Source organism: Geotrypetes seraphini, chromosome 8 (genome assembly GCF_902459505.1).
Source record: "Geotrypetes seraphini chromosome 8, aGeoSer1.1, whole genome shotgun sequence".
In the NCBI taxonomy this organism is placed as follows: domain Eukaryota; kingdom Metazoa; phylum Chordata; class Amphibia; order Gymnophiona; family Dermophiidae; genus Geotrypetes; species Geotrypetes seraphini.
This window is the reverse complement of record NC_047091.1, coordinates 94,372,512-94,396,570: the sequence shown is the minus strand read 5'-3', so window position 1 is coordinate 94,396,570 and position 24,059 is coordinate 94,372,512. Positions and strand designations below refer to the sequence as shown.

Sequence of the window (24,059 nt, the reverse complement as noted above, 5' to 3'; positions counted from 1 at the left end):
AGTGTTTATGAGCAACTTGAAAAACTGAAGGTGGACAAAGCGATGGGACCAGATGGGTTCCATCCCAGGATACTAAGGGAGCTCAGAGAGGTTCTGAAGAGTCCTACTAAAGACTTGTTCGACAAATCTCTGGAGACGGGAGTGGTTCCTGGGGATTGGAGGAGAGCGGATGTGGTCCCTATTCATAAAAGTGGTCACAGGGATGAAGCGGGAAACTACAGGCCGGTGAGCCTCACTTCGGTTGTTGGAAAAATAATGGAAGTGTTGCTGAAAGAAAGGATAGTGTACTTCCTTGAATCTAATGGGTTACAGGATCCGAGGCAACATGGCTTTACAAAAGGTAAATCGTGCCAAACAAATCTGTTTGAATTTTTTGATTGGGTGACCAGAGAGCTGGATCGAGGACATATGCTAGATGTAATTTACTTAGATTTCAGCAAAGCCTTTGATACGGTTCCTCATAGTGTCACCCGCACTCTCAGGGCAATGGCTCCCGGACTGCGGGAGCAAGATTTGTATCCTTGTGAGCCGCGGAAGGCTCCACAAGGAAAGAAAAAGGTTTAGAGCAAGGATTTTGCCAAAAGTCAGGTAAGTTTTCTTGCAAATCAGGAATGGACTTTATTCTGCTGCATAGCAGTAAACAAGAAACAAAAACAAACTTTTCATCAGGATTCCAAACAAAAATCATGCAGTCTTCAAAAACTCAATTTCAATATTATCTGATTTAAAGTTCAAACTCACAGTTAAAGTGAGAAGGACTCTGTATTCATGAGTCTCAGCTTTAAAGTTCTTACCAAAAATAAAACTAACTAAAATAAACAGTCTCTTCCTTTTAATAGAAACTGGTCCAGAGATCAGTGACACAGCACTGTGCTCCTGCAGCAAATGGAAATGCTGGCCAGGTGGTGTGCTCCACGTGTTGTAATAATTTGCTACACAAACGAGCCCTCAATCCCACCTCAAAAACGTGGGGCTAAATCCCCCACCACACTGGCTGGAAAAAAAGGATTATTTTCTCCAGAACAGGAACAAGCATAACCAACAAATGTACTTAGGTTCATTCAGTCACAAGACTCTGTGATTCCCTGCATCAACTTAATAGGGAGAACAAAGCACAGCTTTACCCAAAAAAGAAAAAAAACAAAACAGTTCAGCAAACTCCTTAGCAATGGAAATCTTCAATATGTAGTTTCCTTACTTGGCATGGAGTAACATATTTCCATAGGTTGTATTTCCAGCGGTACCTCTGAGCACGGTTCCGGCCCCAACTCCATGGCTTGAGGAATTGCAGAGATGTCAGGAGTCAGGTCAGTATCAGCTTCAGTAATCTCCATGCATTCAGGGCTTTGAAGATCCTGCAGAGCTCTCAGTCCTGAGCTAGACTGCCAGTGCTGTTCCTGTGACCTTTCTCCTGCTCTCCAGTTCTCCCTCTGCCTTTCCAACTGCCCAGCTCTGAGGTTAAGCAACTTACAGCCCCGCCCAACCTTCCCAGGTGCAAAGCATTTCCGGTCATCAACCTTGGGAAGGTGAGGGGGAGGGGAAGTCTGGAATTCAACCCCTAAGCTCCCTCTGCTGGATTTAGTGGGAATATCAGGCAAGAAGGCAAAATGTTCTTTATCTTGAACAGCATAGGGATTACCTGCTCTAGGCATGGGGTTTGTACTAGGCCCAATCTTAGCAGGCTTGTCTCGCATACCACAATAGGAGGCTGTTGAACAAACTTGAAGGGCTGAAGTTAGGACCCAAAGTGGTGAACTGGGTTAGAAACTGGCTATCGGACAGACGCCAGAGGGTGGTGGTTAATGGAAGTCGCTCGGAGGAAGGAAAGGTGAGTAGTGGAGTCCCTCAGGGTTCGGTGCTAGGGCCGATCCTGTTCAATATGTTTGTGAGTGACATTGCTGAAGGGTTAGAAGGAAAAGTGTGCCTTTTTGCAGATGATACCAAGATTTGTAACAGAGTAGACACCGAAGAGGGTTTTTCTGATATGGTCATTGCCACGCAGTTCATACTTTGTTGTTTTTTTTTATAAATTCTTTATTCATTTTAAATCATAAACAAGTATACAATAATATATCCATTAAATTTCAATGTAACACTTGAAAATCTTAATCATATCATCAAGAACAAAAGAATATATCCCCACCCCCACCCTACTGATACTCATAGTTAAAACTGCGCGAGACAATCACACACAGATAAATCCGGGCTGACAATTGTGCGCAGGACATCAGCGTGCCGGATTTAAACTCAATTTGAAAGTGCTCCGAGGGGAGTTGTGGGGGGGGAGGAAGAAACCACTGCACTTAACTTAATAGAATTGGTACTGCTGTTGGAGGAGTGTTGTGTGGGGGGGAATCCCCCATTATAGAGGCTTTTTCCCTAACTCTTAACCAAGCACAACTACAAAATTGCTAGAAATAATAGCAAACCTTACCTGCTACTACTCCTGACTGCTCATTCTTGGGTACATCAACATACCTCTTGAGTCAATCACCAACAGTGATGCCACAAACTTCAAAATATTTCTTTGTTCCAGGTCTGGAATTCTTCTGTCAGCCAGATGGCTATTCGCCAAGAACCCCGGTATGCATAAGTGTATTCCTCAGCCTCTAGCTCACTGAATGTTATTGCTAGTTGCACACAGCAGGTTGTTTTTCTCTGGTTGTTTTCAGTTGTTATGATATCTAAGTTGCAGAGCAGACCAGAATTGTTTGTTGTTTGCAGGGAGTTTTCCTGTTCCTCTCCTCTTTGTCTTTTGCTTCAGTGAAGCTTGATTGCTTTAGGACTCAACTGATCTGTGGACTGGGGCTCTGCCTTTATAGGGGAGGTGCTCAAATTTGTAAGTATTTCTGTCTGAAAGCCAGTTTGTGAGAAAGGAAAAATCATCTTGCTTACAGAATACATAGTAGATTAACTGAAAGAAGATTATCCAGGTAAGAACCTAATCTTTCATTCATCAATATATCAATAAGAGTACTTTAAGTGCGACAACTCAAGCAAAAGGGGGCCACAACTTGGCCATTGTATTGAATGCTAAAATACTAAGTATCTAAGATTGTACAATGCCTTTAAAGGGTAAATCACCCAGAATGTCTGTATTTTGTTTCTCTCTCTCCACAGGTTTAGGACTGGTCTGGTGGGACCAAAGGATAGTAAACTAGCAAGTGAGATCTAATTTTTCCATGACCCTGTTGATTCATGTGTTACAGGTGTTGCGCGAAAGAACCTCTCCAGGTAATCCTGAAACAATCACCAGCCTGCCTATCAGTATTCCCCTCAGCACCGTGCAGCCTAACAAACTCCCTGTTAGTATCCCACTGGCCAGCGTGGTTCTGCCTAGCCGTGTTGAGAAGGTGGTGAGTAAGGCATTGTCAACTTATTCTTTGATATTTGTAAAATAAAACATTTGGGGTGAAATCAGAAGTAAGAAGGTCATGGTTTAAAGTAGTCGACTCCACCTAAGTGCACGTCAGTTAAGCGCATGCTTCGGTTATCCGCACCAGACCACCATGGTCCCGTTTTTTTTACATTAAAGTCAATGGACGTAAACTCCAGGTATTTGCAATTCTGATGAACACACAATCCGCTTATGCGGACTGATGTCGTAGGTCCCACCTCTATTCTTTCATGTAACATTCACTCCAATTAAAAGTAATCACGTAGATGAGCCATATGTTTTAGAACAGCAGTCTAGGCCTGGCCATGTGTTCGAACTTTCGGAACCACACCATGGCGTCGCTTGGACAAAAATCATTGTCTTTGGCTAAATATGTCCACCATGCTGATGTCAAACGCCACTTAGGAGTTGTTATTACAGTATACTTGTACATAAATTGGAAAGGCCTGTCCCCATGAGAATGGTGTACTCCAGAGACCTATACACCGCTTTCAAACATAGCAAAGCTGTTGGCTTCAAGGTGCCTGCCTGTTGAATATGAAAGCAACAAAATCCAAGGGATAATCGCAAACTTTAAATGTCATTATAGGTCACTCGTCCTAAGATATGTGATGGCAGTGATCGATGCAAGTATGGAATCCTGCCCCCAAGCTGCTGATATCGCGAGAAAAATGACGGTGCTCGACTGTCTTCACATGGTACTCTGATTAAGTGCACACTCCATTTAAGTGCACATGGCGAACCAGTCCGAAGGACTTGCACTTAAGCAGAGTCGACTGTACTTGGATAGCATGGATAGGTAGACAGGCTAATGTCGTTTTATGTGGTTTGGTAATTGGCTAAAAATAAAATAATTCTATAGTGTGGTAACAGTTTTCTTTTGTGTTGGTTCCAGTGGGTTTGTTTCTGTGTAGGTTTAAACATTTTCTTTTGGGACTCAATTGAGAAGTATGTTTTTCTAGCGCAATAGGTGTATCATTCTGGATGGATGGATACTATTCCAATGCTTGCGAGCTGTGCAAAAGGAATCCACTCTGGTTTTTTAATCCCTCCTACTTCACCAGAGGGCTCTGCTGTCTCTTTTCCTTCTGCATGCAAGCCAGGAGTCTTTCTGCTCTGCTCTGCGTATTTCTTTTTTTGTATTTTTGTGAATTTTTCATTTCTTTCAGTGCTAAGAGCTTCCCTGGTCGAGGGTCAAGCTCTGCCTGAGTGGAGAAGCAGACTGTCTGCAGCTTGACAGGCCGATCCCTTGTGGTACCTGTTGGACACCCTGCAAAAGCCTTTTTGGAGATTGGGGATGTTCCCCTTGTAGCATTGCTCGCCTACTGCTTTTAAAAGGGCTTGAGTGCAGGCTGTTAGGCATCCGAAGGTGACTTAGCAAGGTCTTGCAGGGTGTTAGCTGTTTCACCTCCCCCTTTTCACATCCGCAGGTCAGCGGGGGTTGAAAGCTCAGTCAGACACTGGTCAGACTGGCAGCCCAAAGATTCAGCACTGGAAAGGCATATAGTTTTGAGGCAATGATTTCTTCCAGAGCTAGCAACCTTTGGAGGTGAGGCAGGCTACAGCACAGGTCACAGGGAGTAATGCTATTACAAACTCTGAGGGAAATTTTTTTGGGGGGCTGTAAATTTTATTTTTAAAAGTTTCTGCCTGTTCCCCCACCTATAAAATCGCTATATATATATATATATATACATACATACATACAGTGGAGGGAACTCGAAGGCCTTGAGCATGCGCAGATGCTCAAGGCCCAGCAAAAAAGGACTGCAGATCTTCGGGCACTGGCATGTCCTGTGCGTTGGTGCCGGGTTCCAGATGGAGGGTAAGCGAAGTGTTCGGACGTGGGGGGGTGCTGGATCGCAGCGTAGGGGGTGCCGGATCGCGGGGGGAGGCGCTCGTACATCAAGGCAAGCTCGGTTTGCAAGGCACCAATTTTGCAAATGTTTTACTTGTCTTGCAAAACACTCGCAAACCAGCGTTTTGGAGCCATTTTTGGTACAAAAATGCTGCCACCACTGCCATCTTGGGTTTCCCGATTTTATTTTATTTTTTTCTAAGTTCTCCAGAAGCTCCAAATCGCCTTCAAGTTTCTTTATTTTTGATATACCGTTTATCATACTGGTATCTAAACAGTTTACAATAATATGTAGTAAAAGTTAAAAAAAGAATAAAAACAGTGTACAATATGTAGTAAAAGTTAAAAAAAGAATAAAAACTTATCTAAACTTAAAAAAAAAAAAAAGGGAAGCATTTACACATGAACGTACATGATACATTAGGAGTGGATGGGAACGAAAGATTAATAAATACATCGAGATGAGAATAAAAATAAAAGAGGAAAATGGGAGAGGGAGGTACAGTTAGGCTGGGGAGGTCGCTTCTACAAAAGCGTTTTAGTTGCCTTAAGATTTCTGTAAAGGACAATAGAATTTCAAAGGAACTAGTATTTACAAGGTAAAGGCGTCTTTAAAAAGGAACGTTTTAAGTTTGGATTTGAATTTATCTAAAGAGTTTTCTAGACGAAGATCAGTAGGAAGAGCATTCCACAGTGTGGAAGCTGTGACAGAGAAGATGGATTTGCATGTAGTGTCGTAAGAGTTCTCTTATTGGAAGAATGGTGAGCAGGTTTTGATTACTAGATGCATATGGAATTAAAAGTTTATCAATGAAGGCTGGTTGATGCGTGTTTTTTGTTTTGAAAGCAAGAAGTAATATTTTATAAGTAAAACGGTAAGTGATGGGCAGCCAATGAGCTTTGCAGAGCAGGGGAGTAACATGATCGTATTTTTTTGCTTGTTAGAGAAGTTTAACAGCAGTGTTTTGTATTAGTTGGAGGCGACAGATTTCTTTCTGGGTTATTCCTTGGTAAAGGGCATTACAATAGTCCTAGGATTGAGATGACGAGTGTATGAATCAGTATGTTGATTGAAAGGTTCTTTTGAGCCTACTTCATGCCAGGTTTGCACTGGATGGGTGCCTGAAGAGTGCCCTTGTGCCACGTAGCATGTGAAGGGGCGGGAGCATTCAGCTTACTCTCCCCTTTGCACTCTAGGGCTGAGGAATGGGCGAGAAGCCGGTTGGGGCTAAATTCATTTAGAGCCCCAGAATGGGGGTCATCCTAAACGCAGGGGCGCGTAGCCCAGGAGATGTAAGTTGGAGTCCTGTACAGGAGTCTCAACACTGCCTAGTACAGCATTTTTGTGGAATTTGTTAGTTTGATGGGGAGAGTCATTCAGGACAGCCAAACTTCCAAAGGGAGGTCTGGCAGCACTCCTGAAGGTGCACAAAGGGGCGGGGGCTCCCGTAGTGCATCTGCCTCACACAGGGGTACGCAGCGCTGGTGCTGTATGTCTCCCAACTTCCTTCTGCCATCACATATATGCAGCGCCAATGCTGTGTCTCCCTCCTGCCGTCATGTATCTCCCCCCTTCCTCATCTTCTCTCACCAGCCTCCCTCCCCTCCCCCGAACAGCAGCAGCAGTTCACTGTGTGACCTTTGCTAGGCCAGCCTGCCTCCAACAAAAGAGGACGTTGCATCATTGGAGGCGAGCCGGACTAGCAAAGGCCCCGAGGCTGCCTGATTGAATCACTAGCTCAGCAGTACCTCTCCTAGCGGCAGCTTACTGCATGCTTTTAACTTCCCCACGCAGCTGCCGCTAGCGTTAGTTTAGCCACGGTTCCATCAGGCAGCCTTGGGGCCTTTGCTAGACTGGACCACCGCCAACAAAAGAGGAAGTTGCATCATTGGAGGCGGGCCAGCCTAGCAAAGGCCCTAAGGCTGCCTGATGAAACTGCGGCTAAACTAACACTAGCAGCAGCTGTGTGGGGAAGTTAAAAGCACGCAGTGAGCTGCTTGCTAGGGAGAGGAGCGGTATTGCTGGACAGGAAGAAGAGGTACTTTGGACATGTAAGTCCCACTGGTTTGACTCGTATGCCTTTTGCACTAGAAGAAAAGATTAGGTTCTTGATAATCTTCTTTCTAATAGGAAAGGCATATGAGTCTTGAAGGCCCACCCTGTCAGATTTTAATTAGCCTGCTTAATATCTCAGACACGTATGTATTTTTAGATGCTTGACTTTCTCTTATCCTACAGGTCTGAATAGTGATGAGCTAACTCTTTATTGCAAAAAGGCAAATGGGGAGACTGATAACTACACAAGTATTAGTGCTGGTTGCACTTAGGTAGGTGGCTTGCTCGGTTCTACTTTGTTTTATGTTATGTTCCTATTGGCACTGATTTCTTTAATTGTACTCGTTTAAGAGCAGTGCAGACTTGGATTTGTTGGGGGGGTTTCCTGTGATCCTCTTTATTTATCCTCTTATAGTGGTTGTCAACTACTTTGGTATGAACTGAGGAGCAACAGCACAGCCCTCAGAGCCAAAAAATATAGCTGATGCCTTCTACACAACTCGTGATTAGAGGTGAATGGTTCAAAACACATATGCCTGTCCATGATCTAGAAAGATTATCAAAGTAAGAACCTAAACTTCCCTTGCAAATTCTAAAATTAAATTCTCCTCAGACTGCTGCTGTACAGAGAATGTCGTGCGCAACACTAAGCCTTCAGTCTACCTGCTTCTCTTCTCATCCGACTATCTCCATGATGCTGACAAAGCAGTGGGATGTTTCATGTCTAAATTGTACCTCCTGGCTGAGGAATTTTTGTTTTTGCCTGAAGTAGATTCCTTGGTATTGCAAATCACCCGCCGCACTTTCTTGGCCATTGAGGGCAGGGTGGTTCTCAAGAATGCGCAAGGCCGCAGGATGAACTTGGCACTCAAAAGACAGTTTGAAGCACTGTCATTGGGTCTGAAGGCGACAGTGGTAGCCTCTTTCATGGCTTGCACCTACCGTACTCTCCTGAATCAGGCTCCCACAAAGGAGGAGGAGGAGGAGAATGCCTATCCCTAGTTTCTGTTATTGGGGGGTGGATTATGTAATGGATACTCTCTGACATCTTTCAGGTTATGAATAAGGTCTCAGCCTTTTTTTATCTCGGCTCACAGATTGCTCTGGATTTAGCAATGGGCTGGAGACTCTTCATCTAAAGCCACACTGTCAGCTACCCTTTAAGGGTCAGATTCTGTTTGGGAAGGGCCTGGACAATTTCATGATCTGTGTGATGGAGTGGTGGCCTAGAGCTCTCCTCAACAGTAAATCACAGGACCCTTGTGGGACCGGTCAGGGCTCCTTTCGAGGCTCTCAACATTTCCACCAGAGATTGATGGTCTATTCCACATAGAGAGCATTTTCAGTTTCCCAGTAATGTTTCAGGGGAGCCAGATGCTCTCTGGGTTCCGCTTCGCATGCAGCAGTGGCCCCCAAGAAGTCCCAATGATGCCAGGAGGAAGGTCAATGTACCCCAGATAGGAGCGCGGCTGTCAGCCCACTGAGAGGCCTGGACTGCGATATGCTCAGACCAGGGAGTGTTGAACATCATTCAGGAAGGCTACAAGCTGTAATTCTCATCCCCTCTTCCAAATGTATTTGTGGACTCTCCCGGTGGATGCCTGGAGAAAGCAAAAAATAAAAAGAGCCATAATAAGATGGCTCTTAGCTCTACAGATTGTGCAACAGGTGAAGTCAGGGGAGTTGGGCTGGGGCAGATATTCCATATACTTCATGGTGCCCATGAAAGACTTGGAGGAGTCAAAGCCCACAGCAAATTAGGTCAGAGATGTTGATTAATATATATCCTTTCTACCCTTACCCACATTTTAAGTTTAGGTTCAAACCATTCAATGAAAGGCTTAACCTGAGATGACCATAATACCTCTTCAAATCAGACACCCCATGCCCCCTACAGACCTCCTATATTTTAAAACTTGCCATTCCACTCTAGGAGGGTGCTTCTTCTAGATAAAGAAAAATAATCTTCTGTGGAGATGAAAGAAACTTGGAGGCTAGAATATCAAGTTAAATTTATTTAATACTGTTTACCGCAAATATAAAATCAAAGGTAAATCTAAGTGGTTTACAATAAAAGTTTAAAATAAAGTAAATATAAATATTAAATAGGGTAGGGAACAAAAAAAAAACCAAAACATAAAATACAGTTAAATAGTCGAACCAACTAGGAAATATGAGTAAAGGAGGGAGTCGGTAGGTTACAATAAAACAAAAAAGGTTAGGGAAAGGGAAGGAATGAACAATATGGTAAGGGAAAAAAAGTAAAATTTGTTCTGCCCACATTAGTTGAGATAAAGCCAAAGATAGAGCTTTAGAGAAAGGTTACCTAGAAAATTAAGAAAAGAAAGCCAAGGAGAAGTAGTATGCCTTTAATTGTATCTTGAAATTCGCAAATGTGAGTAGAGCAGGGGTAGGGAACTCCGGTCCTCGAGAGCCATATTCCAGTCAGGTTTTCAGGATTTCCCCAATGAATATGCATTGAAAGCAGTGCATGCAAATAGATAGATCTTATGCACATTGGGGAAATCCTGAAAACCCAACTGGAATATGGCTCTCGAGGACCGGAGTTCCCTACCCCTGGAATAGAGAGTCCCTCAAGGTTCAGTGCTGCGGCCGATCCTGTTCAATATGTTTGTGAGTGACATTGAAAGAAGTTATAGAAGGAAAGGTTTGCCTTTTTGTGGATGATACCAAGATTTGTAACAGAGTAAACACCAAGGAGGGAGTGGAAAACATGAAAAAGGATCTGCAAAAGTTAGAGGAATGGTCTAATATCTGGCAACTAAAATTTAATGCTCCCGAGAGAAGTACATTACCATCACAGTATAATATACGCAAAGTTTTTCCCACATTTCTTAGAAACTAAAATTCAATGCAAAGAAATGCAGAGTAATGCATTTGAGGATTAATCGGATGGAACCATATGTGCTGGGAGGTGAGAGGCTGATATGCACGGATGGGAGAGGACCTTGGGTGGTAGTGTCTGAAAATCTAAAGGTGAAAAAACAGTGTGACAAGGCGGTGGCTGCTGCCAGAAGTGTGATTCGATCCTCTATGCTCATCCCAAGCTTCTTTAAACTCTGTCACTGTTTTCCTCTCCAATAACAAAACAAAAATGCAGTAATTCTATAACCAAATATCAAATGCACAAAAAAAAGTAGAATGAAAAAAAAATTAACATTCCAAAGAATTTTATGTAAAATGTTTAATGTCCAGCTGTCTAAACCCAGTGATTTTCCTGGTTGAAGAGAAGCTATAGCATTTTGTACTTCCTCTTGTTTGAATTTCCCTATCCAGAACTTGTCACTGAGATTCAGTAACCTGTGATAAATTAGCTTCTCTCAAAATTAATAGAAATGTTAAAAAAAGCAGGCTCTTATACAAGAAGTCTAGGGTTTGTTTTTGTTTTTTTAATTAATTTATTTTATGCTCAAACGTAAGTGAAGTACAATATTACTATAACATCTGTGATAATAGATTGACATTGTGATTGAAAGTCTCATAAACCTTTTGCCCAGTATGTCTAGATCTTTACTATGCTAAAAATTTTCCTTTTAGAAGTACTAAGAGCTTACCCTTAAAGAACGCTTAAAGAAGTTTTCAGACTGATTTTCCTTCTCAAACCTGAAAAACTGAATATTTATCAAATCATAGATGCATATTAGATTTCTCAGTAAAATCTTATTTTTCCTCCTTCAGAGAAGCACACCTAGTCCAGTTCATCAGAGCAGAGAGTCATCTGTCCTTGACAAACCATTTGGTGCTACTTCCAATAACAGTATAAGCAATGCTGCAGGAAACAAGCCACTGTCCTTGGCTACCTCAGGTAATAATAGCCTTCCACGTTTTGTAGGGTTGCCAACAACAAGGTGGTTTCACCAGAAGAGATTACATTCTCCAGAGACAAGCAAGGGAGATGCAGTCACACTTAATGGTGAAGACCTTAGTTTAATCCTGTTTGTTAGTGCTGTCCTCCTATTAAACCTTTAAGCTTACTGGGTATTTGCAGAAGTTCCCATATCTGGTGTGCTGCTCCCCCGCCTTCATTTTGGTTTCTTTTGGGGGGGGGGGTCTGGCCTTTCCTGGTCGGTTGGAGCTCTTCCTTCTCTTTTGACACATTGCCTGTGGGTGAGCAGCTTAGCCATTTCACCCTTGACAGGCCATCACTTTGGAGAAGTGGGTCCAGGATATCATCTCAACTTCACCCCTGCCTCCATCCCCACCCCGGTCTTCCATCCATCAAAGACTCCTCACCATCACATTCTGTGGAGCAGTCCCTCCTGCTTTAGAACAATACTGTGGAATAAATTTCAGGATCAGAGAAACTGGGCCTCTTCTCCCTTGAAAAGAGGAGACTGAGAGGGGACATGATCGAAACATTCAAGATAATGAAGGAAATAGACTTAGTAGATAAAGACAGGTTGTTCACCCTCTTCAAGGTAAAGAGAACAAGAGGGCACTCTCTAAAGTTAAATGGGGATAGATTCTGTACAAACGTAAGGAAGTTCTTCTTCCCCAGAGAGTGGTAGAAAACTGGACCGCTCTTCCGGAGGCTGTTATAGGGGAAAACACCCTCCAGGGATTCAAGATAAAGTTAGACAAGTTCCTGCTGAACCAGAACATACGTAGATAAGGCTAGACTCAGGGCACTGGTCGTTGACCTAAGGGCCGCCGCATGAGCGGACTGCTGGGCATGATGGACCACTGGTCTGATCCAGCAGCGGCAATTCTTATGTTCTTTTTTTTTTAAATATTCTTTATTCATTTTTTCATCTAACAACAAGTGCAACAAATATTAACAGTTAAACTTATACAATATCACTTGAGTATCTGTTCTTAGTAATTTCACAATTAAAAATAAATCCCTCCCTCCCAACCCTATTCTTACACATGTGATTACATATATATATTGTTCTTTATTAATTCAACCCATCAATTTATAATTAAACTTCCTCCCACCCCACTTCCCTGTACAATTATATCAGCTTGGGAAAAATTATTATTCATTTATTACAATATTCTATTAATGGTCTCCAAACCTCCTGAAATTTATTAAAATTTCCGTTCTGCAACGCTAACATTCTTTCCATCTTATACATATGACACAGTGAATTTCACCAAAAACTGTAATTTAATCTATTCCAGTTTTTCCAATTAAACATAATCTGCTGAATGGCAACTTCTGTCATAATAAGTAATAATTTATTATTATTTGCAGAAATTTGACTTTTTTTCCTCATTGACATTCCAAATAAAATAGTATCATAGGATAGAGCCACAGGATTTTCTAACAAACAATTTATTTGGCCCCAAATCGATCTCCAAAAAGCCAAAATGAATGGGCAATAGAATAATAAATGATCTAAAGTCTTATGCTAGCCTGGATTACTGCGAGAACCCCACAGGCCTGCATCCATCCCCATGGAATCCTTTAAACATGGAGGGGATTCCTGTGGGGTGTTGTTCGGTTCAGCTCTCTACTTTATACATATTTTCACTAAACATTACTGTGTGGAGCAGGACTTATCTTATGACATGTGTTTTGGTCAATTTGTCCTTTAATCTATTTACTCCTTGGAGGCTAGGATTTTCTCATCACTGAAGTCATCGCCAGCTATCCAGCAACAGCTAGGGACACAATCAAGTGTGCCTGCATCTTCCCACTTGTCTATGGAGAAAGCAAATTTGCTTACCAGTTACAGGGATTTTCCTTAGACAGCAGAGGAATGTAGCTACACTTAACCCTTCCACCATCCCCTCTGTTTCTCATTCATCGAGTTAGGAACCAAATGAATACAGTGGGAAAGAGCACTTCAAACACAGAAACTCCTGCACATGCCCAGTAATCTTAAAGGCTTTACTATAGCTAGGGATGAGCATTGCACAAATGGTCAATCTGAGGACTTCACCATCAAGTGTGGCTGCATTCTTCAGCTGTTTACAGAGAACTCCTGTTACAGGTAAGCAACTTCACTTTCTTGGCAAAAAGGAGTGGTCAGATCTTTTAATCCCAAAATTTGTTTTTCACTTGATCCATGTGTACTTATGCTGACCTATCCTTAATTACTGGAGCTAAATTGTGAGCTTGTAAAGAATTTTTTGTGGATTTTTTTTTTTTTTTTAAACCATTTGACATCTACAGTAAATGTGAATTTTCTGTAGTATGTTTCTGTTTAGCCTTTCATGGTGAAAATTGCCTCTTATAGATTTATTTTTCTCTTACTTATACTAGATACTTAGGGCTCCTTTTATAAAGGTGCATTAGGGTCTTAACGCGTGCTAAAATGCTGCATGCGCTAGCGCCTCCTCTTGAGCAGGCAGTAGTTTATCGGGTAGCACGCGCTAATCCGATGCATGCGCTAAAAGCACTCGCGCATCTTTGTAAAAGGAGCTCTTAGTCTTTCATTCCCAAAAGACCTCTTGTTTTTTTTTTTAATTTCTTTATTCAGTTTTGCATATTACAACAAGTGTATCAGAAAAATTCATATAATCTTATAAATACACACTTGATTTTCTTCATGAACACTTTAAGTAAAATATATCATACTTATATTCATATTTTATAATGATTTAAATATTATGTAATACATTTAATAAATATGACAAATGTAAATAAAATAGAAAACCCCCCAATCCCTCCCTACCTATTTCAGAAAATCTAACCTAATACATCAAAATGTATTAATTAATTCATACATATTATGAGATAAATAAAATAATACCCACCCCCATCCCCACTTAACAAATATCTTATTATGGGAAAATGTTATTAATCATTACAAAAATCTGCTAATGGTCTCCAAATCTTCTGAAATTTACCAAAATAACCTTTCTGTGTTGCTATTGTGCGCTCCATTTTATATATATGGCATACCGAATTCCACCAAAAGTTATAACTTAATCTGTCATAATTTTTCCAATTGTATGTTATTTGTTGAATTGCTACTCCAGTCAATATGAATAAAAGTTTGTTATTATGTGACAAAATTTGACTCTTTGCTCTCATTGTTGTACCAAATAAAATAGTATCATAAGTCAAGGCTACTGGATTATCCATCATCCTACTTATTTGAGGCCAAATTGATTTCCAAAATAATAATATAAATGGACAATAGAATAAAAGATGATCTAATGTCCCAGCCTCAAGATGACAGTGCCAACATCTATTAGACTTGGAGCTATCTAATTTTTGTAAACGAACAGGGGTCCAAAAAGCTCTATGCAAAAGAAAAAACCATGTTTGTCTCATAGATGCTGAAACTGTACATCTTATCCTCCAAGACCAAAGTCGTGGCCATTGAGATGCATTAATTTGATGCTTAATCTCAATGCTCCAAATGTCTCTAAGACCATGTTTTGGCTTTTTATTTACAAATCCAGATATTAATTTGTACCACATTGTGGCCTGGTGACCAGTAGAAACCATTTGAAAGCACAAGAATTCTAGGCTATGATAATTATTAAGATTTTCCCATTCAGGGAACCCCGCCTGAATGGCCTGCTTCAATTGCAACCACCTAAAATATTGTGATTTATTTAGACCAAATTTATGTTGCAATTGTGAAAACTCAAGCAGTTTACCATTAATTATTACATCCTCTAAAATACGTATCCCTGCCAACATCCAATGCTTCCAAATGATTTTAAAACCGCCTATTTTGATCTTGGGGTTTAGCCAAATCGTTTGAGTTGTTGATTTATTTATTGGAATAGGAGTCAGACTACTTATATACTTTAAAGTTTTCCAGGTATCTACAAATATTTTATGATCTTTATATAACCTTGGCGTTTTGATACTAACAACATGACCAAGACGCAAAGGAAACATGAGTCTCCACTCTAACCAGAACCAATCTGGTATATTATCAATGGGCTCTGGGAGGATCCAATACATACCTTGACGCAAAATATAGGCTTGATGATACCTATAAAAATTTGGAAAATTTACCCCACCCTCCACAATTGGCCTTTGCAAAGAAACTAAAGCAATTCTAGGAATTTTTCCCAGCCAAATAAAATTGGTTAGAACCCTATTTACTTTTTTATAAAAAGATCCCTGAAAAAAAATTGGTATCATACCCATTTGATAACAAACTACAGGTAAAATCATCAAGGCCTTTGATCGAGTAGAATGGTCCTTCATGTATCAGGCAATGGACTGGTTTGGTATAGGTTCAGGATTTATATAAATAATTAAAATGTTGTATAGCTCCCCTCCTGCTAGATTATATATTAATAATACATTTTCAGAACGTTTTAATTTGCAGAGGGGGGTTAGACAAGGTTGTCCACTATCTCCTTTGCTTTTTGATATTGTTTTGGAGCCCTTGTTGTTAGCTATTCAACAGGTGAAGGAGATACAGGGTATTCCGCGTTCAGATAGAGAATATAAAGTATCGGCATATGCGGATGATATCTTGCTTTATTTGAGAAATCCAGAAAAAAAACATTCCATGTTTGCTTGAGTTAATTGAGAAATTTGGAAAATTTTCCGGTTACAAGATAAATTGGAATAAATCATAAGTTCTTCCACTAAATGTACACTGTACAAAAGGTTTATTTGATCCATTTTCTTTTATTTGGAAGGAAGATGGTATAAAATACTTAGGAATTTGGATTGCAAAATCAGTGGATGATACAATGAAAATTAATGAAAAAAATTTATTACAAAAGGTAACAGAAATGTGTGAGAAATGGAATCCTCAAAACAACGAACAGACTGCAGATAATGTACAAGATGCAGGTGTTGTTTATTAGTAAATGCAGTAACATATACAACCTTATAGCCAACCAAGGGACCCGACACAGTCCGTGTTTCGGATAACACGCCTTCCTCAGGGGTCCATGGTGGTTAAGGTATAAAGCAAACTGCATAAAAGATAACAAACACACGCCAATCACGATCAAATGGGGTCAAGCAAATCTTACACAATGTTTTCCAGCAATGGAATCCTCTACATTTATCTTGGTGGGGTAGAGTACAAACTGTCCCAAAAGACCTCTTAAGATTACTCTTGGCTTTGTATTCCTACTTATTCATATCCATTGCATGTCCATCTAATCAGTAAGCCTGTACTTTGGGCCTGTTTGTATTTAGAGTACTTCGTTAGACTGTGCCATTTTTCTATATCTACTTTTACATTTATACCTTGGTACATTTATGTTCCAATTTAAACTTTGGACCTGGTTTTGATCACCATTTGCTGTAATTTTTTTATTTATTTTTTTTTTTTGATCGATTTAGAATAACTTGTTAGGTGCCATCAACTCGAGTTCGAGTCCTAGCGACTTGATGATGTCATCAAATTTTTGTGGCAGTTAAATCATGTTATTCATGAACAAAAATATATGCTATACTATACATAATTGTGCTGAAGCTGTTAACAAAACTGCAGTTGCTTGTTCTGACAGATGCTAGCTAAAGCTCAATATTGATGTGAAACTTTCTAAAACAAAATTAAAACTCTCAATAAATTCCTAGAGATAAGTTCTTTTGTCAGCAGGCTCTTCTGTCAGTCAACCTTCCTGTAACAATTACATACCTTGTGTCATTGGTCTTAGAGCAGTGGTCCCCAACCTTTTTTGCACCAGGGGCTGGTTTCATGCAAGACAATTTTTTCTCCCCTGATCAGCCGCGTTACCCTCACACTTTTGCAATCAACCTTATTCGATTTTAGTACATCTGCTAGAAATCCATTAATTCTTGGTGATTTCAATGTCCATTTTGACGAACATAACAATGCAATTTCATCAGAACTACTAAATTTCTTCACTGACATATTCCCAACGAAAGCAGAGCTTACTCATGTAGCTGGTCATTCCCTAGACATGATCCTAATCCCTAAATCAGGGGTGCCCATCACGTCGATCACGATCGACAGGTCGCTCGCTCAGGCGACCCAGTTGATCGCAGAGCGGGTTCCCTTCTTCTCTTCTCTTTTTTCCCCTCCTGACTGGCCTGCTCCTGAATTCTGCTGCTGCCTCCGCTGCTCAACATTTAAAAAAAAAAAACCAAACAAAAAAAATGCTTGGAGAATTTATGCTCCGGGGGCTAACGTGTGCTTGTACCGGCTTCCCTCCTCTTCCCTCTGAAACCGGAAGTTATGCCCGGGGGGGGAGAGAAGGGAAGCCGGCACACACATGTTAGAGCCCCATTCGCGGGCTAAAGCGGGAGACAGGTCAGTGAAGCTTGCGATTTGCTCTTCATGCTGCCAGGTCCTGCCTACTTTCTGTTTCCTCAAAGGCAGGACCCGGCAGCATTTCTCCCAATAGGTCGATCTTGGGCCGATCAGCCTTCCTCTCCCCGACGTCAATTCTGCCGTCGGAGAGGAAGTTCTGGCCAGCGGAACTTCCTCTCCGACAGCAAAATTGACGTTGGGGAGAGGAATGCTGGTGGGCCCGAAGCAAGGAGAGCCTGGCCGGCGGCGGGCGGCTTTGGGGGCCTGTTATCCGATGGCAGTGGCAGTGGCTTGGGGGAGGGCAGGGAGGGAGAAAGAGGGCAGGCAGGGAGACAGAAGGAAACAAGAGAAACAGAAAAAAAGAAAGGGGGCATGAATAAAGAAAGAAAGGGCAGGGAGAGAAGAAGAAAACGTTGGGGGGGGGAATGAGGTCAGGAGGAGAGGAAGCTAAAGGAGAGGCTAAAAGAAGGGAAGAAAGATTGGATGCACAGTCAGAAGAAGAAAGTGCAACCAGAGACTCATGAAATCACCAGACAAGGTAGGAAAAATGATTTTATTTTAAATTTAGTGATCAAAATGTGTCTGAATTTATATCTGCTCTCTATATTTTACAATATGGTCCCCTTTTACTAAACCGCAATAGAGGTTTTTAGCGCAGGGAGCCTATGAGCGTCGAGAGCAGCGCTGGGCATTCAGCGCTGCTCCCTGCACTAAAAACTGCTATCGTGGTTTAGTAAAAAGGGAGGGGGGTGGGTTTTGTCTATTTTTTGTATGGTTGTTACTGAGGTGACAGTGCATAGAGTCATCTGCTTTGACCTCTTTGAAAAAAACCCGGAATAGGAATGATAATTAACAATTCTATGTGTGCATTGTGTTTTTTTAAAATTTTATTGTTGGTAGATCATTTTGACTTGGTCATTTTAAAAGTAGCTCGCAAGCCCAAAAAGTGTGGGCACCCCTGCCCTAAATCAATAATTATTGATTTTTCCACCCCCTTGATTCGCTTGGTCCCCTGGTCAGATCATAGTCTAATCATGATAAAATATCATCATAAACCACCTAAAATATCCCATTCATCCAAACAGTAACCTTCAGAGATTTTAGGAAGCTTCATGCCTCTTTCATAACATCATCTTTTCAACTACAAATTGATGATCTCTATAATTTACCCCTTGAAGACCAAGTAACCAAATGAGAAAATACATGTAAAGCCCTTCTAGATAATAATTATTTTATTTTTATATACCGCCATACCACATAGTTCTAGGTGGTTCACATACAGTAAAGAATTATACAATCAGTAAGTAAAATGCAATTAATTAAAAAACAATAGATAGAATACAATTTACTAAGAATGCGTTAAAATCAGCTAAAATAAACAAACTGTAAAAACTGTGTACTATTTATCAATCAAAATTCTAAAACATCAGTTTAAAAATTTATCAAACAAATCAGTTTTTAGCAGTTTTCTAAAGGACATATATGAATGAGCCTGAGAAATAACGGTACTTAACCATAAGTTCATTTTACCTGCCTGAAAACCGAGCAATTTATCGAAAAATCTCTTGTAACGGCAAGATTTGATAGTCGGATAGACAAATAAATATTGCTCTCGAGTAATCCTAGTAGGTTTATATCGTTCAAAGCACGAGGACAGATAAATAGGCGCCAAACAATACTTTAAAACAGATACAACCAAATTTAAATAATACTCTAGCCTCAAAAGGCAACCAGTGCAGCTGTCGATAAGATGGAGTAACATGGTTATACTTTTTCAGTCTGAAAATCAAACGGACCACCATGTTCTGGAAAAGTTTCAATCTCTTTTGAAGCTTTTTATGAGATCCCACATATATTATATTACAATAATCCAGAACAGATAAAATGAAGGATTGTACTAATAATCTAAATGATACACTATCAAAAAAATTTTTTATCGTCCGAAGTTTCCACAAAATTGTGAAACATTTTTTTGTCAATAGATTTGAGTGATCATCCAGAGTTAAATGGCAGTCCAGTATAACACCCAAGATTTTAATAGAGGCAGAAATTAAGAAAGTTTGACCATTCAGTCGTAGTTCCTTTTCTTTTATAACCTCGCACCCATTATCCCTTGCTCAATTCCAGCAAAGAGCTCAAAAAATTCTTGTTATACAGCAGAATTGTCATTAATTAAAAACCAATTACGTTCTTTGGAAAGGAAGTGGCAACATTAAAAAAATCAGCTAACTTATCAAAATATTTAGAGTAGGCTAATTATTACAAAAGTAAAATTAATGTAGCCAAAAAGAATCGCTGTATTTTTTTGCACCATAAAACACACCAGACCATAAGTCACACCCTAGGTTTAGAGGAGGAAAACAAGAAAAAAAACATTCTGAACCAAATTCTACCTGACAGGCTCGGCACCCAACCCCACACTCCTTACCAGACTCTGCACCCTGTTTCCCCTTCCCTGCCAGGCTCTGTACCCTGTCCCCCCTCTGGTGGTCTAGTGGTAGGCTGGGACAGGGCGGGCAGGGACAGAGTATAGAGCAGGAAGGGACAGAGCACAGATGTCAAAGCAGATGACTTTTTAAAATATGCAATGTCACCTCAGAAACAACTATAGAAAAATTGACAAATATAGTGCAAAATATAGACAGCAGATATAAATTCTCAAAACTGACACATTTTGATCACTAAATTGAAAATAAAATCATTTTTCCTACCTTTATTGTAAGGTAATTTCTTTTTCTTTCCTTCCTCAGGCCCAACAATTGTCCCTTTCTCCCTCCTTCCTATGTTCCCCTCAATGCCTTTCAGTCTTTGTCCTCTTCCAACCCCCCCCCCCCCCCCCCCCGTTGTCTGGTGATTTTTCTTTCCTTCCTCAGGCCCAACAATTGTCCCTTTTTCTCTCCCTCCTGTTCCTCTCACTGCCTTTCAGCCTCTGTCTTCTTCGCCCCCCCCCCCCCAAAGCCTGCCTGCCCGCTGGATTTAATTACCTCCCGCTGCTGTAAGGACATGTCGCCGAAGTAGCAGCAGCAGGGGGAGGACTCCTGGCTCAGCAGTGCGGCTCCCGGAAGGGCCAGGCGGGTGCAGCGATTGCACGCCGCCGGCCCAGAAGCCTTACCCCTGACGTCAGAATTGACAACGGGGGTAAGGCTTCTGGGCTGGCGGCGTGCAATCGCTGCACTCGCCTGACCTTTCCCTTCTACTTTTGGCGGCAGTGAGCAACCAGTGGCAGCAGGCGAGGGGCGGGTGGCAGTCCTGCAAGGTAATGGGGGGCGGGATTTGGGTATTCACTCCATAGAACGCACCCTTTTTTCCTCCCACTTTTTTGGGGGGGAAAAGTGCATCTTATGGAACAAAAAATATGGTACTACACAAACCGCATCCCCAAATCTAGAAAGTCTTCAGCGCTCTTTTTAATCCTAAAGTCCTTAACGGCGTTCAAACCAAAAAATGTTTCTGTACCAGATATCTCGCTAACTGCTCAGGATTTGGCCAATTTCTTCACAGAAAAAGTAATTAATATTCAAAGCCAAATCCAATCCAAATTAATCCCAGACAGTGAATTAGATCAGTGTTCTTCAACTGTCGGTCCGTGGACCAGTGTCGGTCCGCAAAAAAATCTTGCCGGTCCATGAAGGATTCGGGACACCGCCGCAACAAAAGGTGACGGCGTCAGCTGATTTGCAACTTCCCGTTGCCGTCGTTATGCCGGGACTCCTGCTTCCACTGCGTATGCCGGGACTCATGCCGCGTATGTCTCCTGCCTTTGTCTCTGCACCCCCAGACCAGCAGCGGCAGCTCTGTGTGCTTTTAACTTTGACACACAGCTGCCCCTAAGCAGTAGTTTAGCCGCGGTTTCATGAGACAGTCTCGGGGCCTTTGCTAGGCCGGCCCACTTCGATGATGCGATGTGAGCCATCCTCCCAAAGGCCCAGAGGCTACCTCATGAAACTGCGGCTAAACTACTGCTTAGGGGTAGCTGTGTGCCGAATTTAAAAGCACACAGAGCTGCCGCTAGCCTAAAGAAAGGAAACATTTGCTAGAGAGGGAAAGGAGAAGGGGTACTCCTGGACAAGGGAAGGGAAAGGGGTACTGCTGGACAGGGGAGAAGGAAAGAGAGTTACTGTTGGATAAGGGAATCTGCAAGCAAAGCATTATCAAATCTCCACATTGGTCTACTATTATCTTGATCAATGACGTTAAATTCAACCCACACACCCCCATGATCAGATAAAACAATTGGATCTATGGAGGCTTGTGTTACTTGATGTACTAAATGATCTGAAATAAAAACATAATCAATTCTTGGAAATGATTTATGAACATGGGAACAAAAAGAAAATTCCCGATCATTAAAATGAAGACTACGCCGTATATCTTTTAAATTGGAAGATTGTATAAAATTATCTAAACCTAATGACTTTATAATTTTACTAGGTTTTTTATTCATAACAGGATCCATAACAGCATTAAAATCTCCCGCCACTACTAAATTAGAAGCAGCCAGTGGCAAAAAACCAACTGTTGAAGAGATTTAAAAAACTCTATTTGGTTCAAATTAGGGGCATACACATTGAAAAGTGCCATACTCATGTCAAAATGTACCCATCTTCCTAAAGGATCAAAAGCTATCATATTAAACACTGCATTACATTTTTTATTAACCAAAATAGCGACTCCAGCCTTTTTCTCCACCGCGGGGGCAAAAAAACAATGCTTCACCCAATTCCCTTCCAGCTTTTTGGACTCTTCAGCAGACAGATGAGACTCTTGGATAAAACAAATATCCGCGTTCTGCTGTTTTAAGAATAAGAGCGTTTTTTTCCTCTTAATCAGATGGTTTAGACCATTTACATTTAATGAAAATATTTTAAAAATCATTGTAAATATGTATAAATTATACATCCAGAAATCATCCAGTAAATAAAATTATATTGAATCAAATCAAAATTTACACTTCTCCCAAATTCAAGAACTAAAAAAACGTAAATCCCCCCTCCCACACTCCCCTTTCCACTCCTCCACCCTACCACCACCCACCCTCCCCTCAATAAAAGTGAAAACTTGGAAACACACATGTGGTAACAAGTGACAAGAAACTCCTACAGGTCAATTATATTATATCACATTCTTTAAAAATAATAAGCTACCTAAATTTAGTCCATCCAAAATATCTCCAATAAAAATTAACAAATTTAAAAATTAATTTTTTGATAACATTTACCCAATTTACCCAACAAAAGCCCATATTTCATGTTAATTATTATTTTCCTCATGTGTAAAACTATTTGACTTTAATAAAAACTATTAGGAATACCCAAACTAACCCAAAACAAGTAATTAACAATTACCCAGTCATTAATTATCAAACCCTTATAGAATAAAACATTCCATAACAATATAAAACCAATCACCATATTGCTCAATCATAAAAGATTCCCCATAAATCAATACTTTTAACAAAATCACAATGAATACATTTCAGCTACTAGCAATATATCAATAAAATATCAATTATTCAAATTTATCTTCTTATTATGCAAAAATAAAATATAATCATAAATAGCAATGAAAATATCTAAGCTTCATATCTTACTTTTTAATTAAACAAGAAACTATAATATTTCTTAACCAATTAAAATTTAAAAACAACAATATAATTCATATCAATTACTTTTGAAAGAAATAAAACAAAATTAAAAGAACTCATATATAGTGATTTATAAAAATTAAAACAACCATAACCTCAAATCACAAAATAAAAACACAATCTATAGTATTATAATAAAAAATTTCCTATCAGTCTCAGTCTGGCTTTCAAATTAAACTAATATTCTGCACATAAAAATTTATTGTGCAAACAAAACTGTATATTGATGTTAAATGTGAACTGCCATTGTTGTACAATCTTCATCCACAATACAGGTAACTCTCAGTCTTCAATAAACCAACACTTCAGTCAGCCTTCAGGAACATAGCATATTAAATATCAAAATATGAACAGCATTCTTTCCTTCTCTGCATCACCAAAAGAAAACCAGGAACTTAATATATCCAAAACCATCCTTTGTATCCATATTATCCTGAATCATAAAAGATGCAGTCAAATCAATGCATTTAAATTCCTCTTAAACAGTTTCCAGAAGAATCATTTATTTTGATTGACATATATATATCTGGATCCTTAATAAGCCGCCATGCTGTGGTTCCTTCAAAAAATCTACTTCCTGCTGTGAAATGTTGATATCGCTAAAACACATGACTGACCATTATATTTCCTGAGTCACCATTAATGATTTTATTGTGAGTAGTTCAAATCCAATGACAATTCTATCATATCATAGCAATTTCATCTCCTTAGAACAAACTTGAGCTATCTAACCCATTCTCATGAATCTATATAATCTGTGAATAATAACATCAAAACTTAGAGATGCTGTCAGTAAAAAAAAAAAAAAAAAAACCCCACAACATTCTATCCACATTAACAGAGAATGTTGCCAACTGTGTCTGATGAACAGGACCGTTTAGAATGCTTATTCAAAAGGACTTCATGTAATCCAATATCAAAATATT

At 40.3% G+C, this 24,059-nt stretch overlaps 1 protein-coding gene across 3 annotated transcripts in view; it reads left to right on the top strand.

Annotated features, from left to right (window-relative positions):
* DOT1L (DOT1 like histone lysine methyltransferase) overlaps positions 1–24,059 on the top strand; it is a 604,393-nt gene that overhangs the window by 531,347 nt on the left and 48,987 nt on the right. For all 3 annotated transcript variants that reach the window (XM_033954025.1, XM_033954026.1, XM_033954024.1), the window contains exons 22-23: positions 3,210–3,356; positions 11,011–11,137. In XM_033954025.1, the coding sequence (XP_033809916.1) occupies positions 3,210–3,356; positions 11,011–11,137 (274 nt within the window). The remainder of the gene's footprint in view (positions 1–3,209; positions 3,357–11,010; positions 11,138–24,059) is intronic.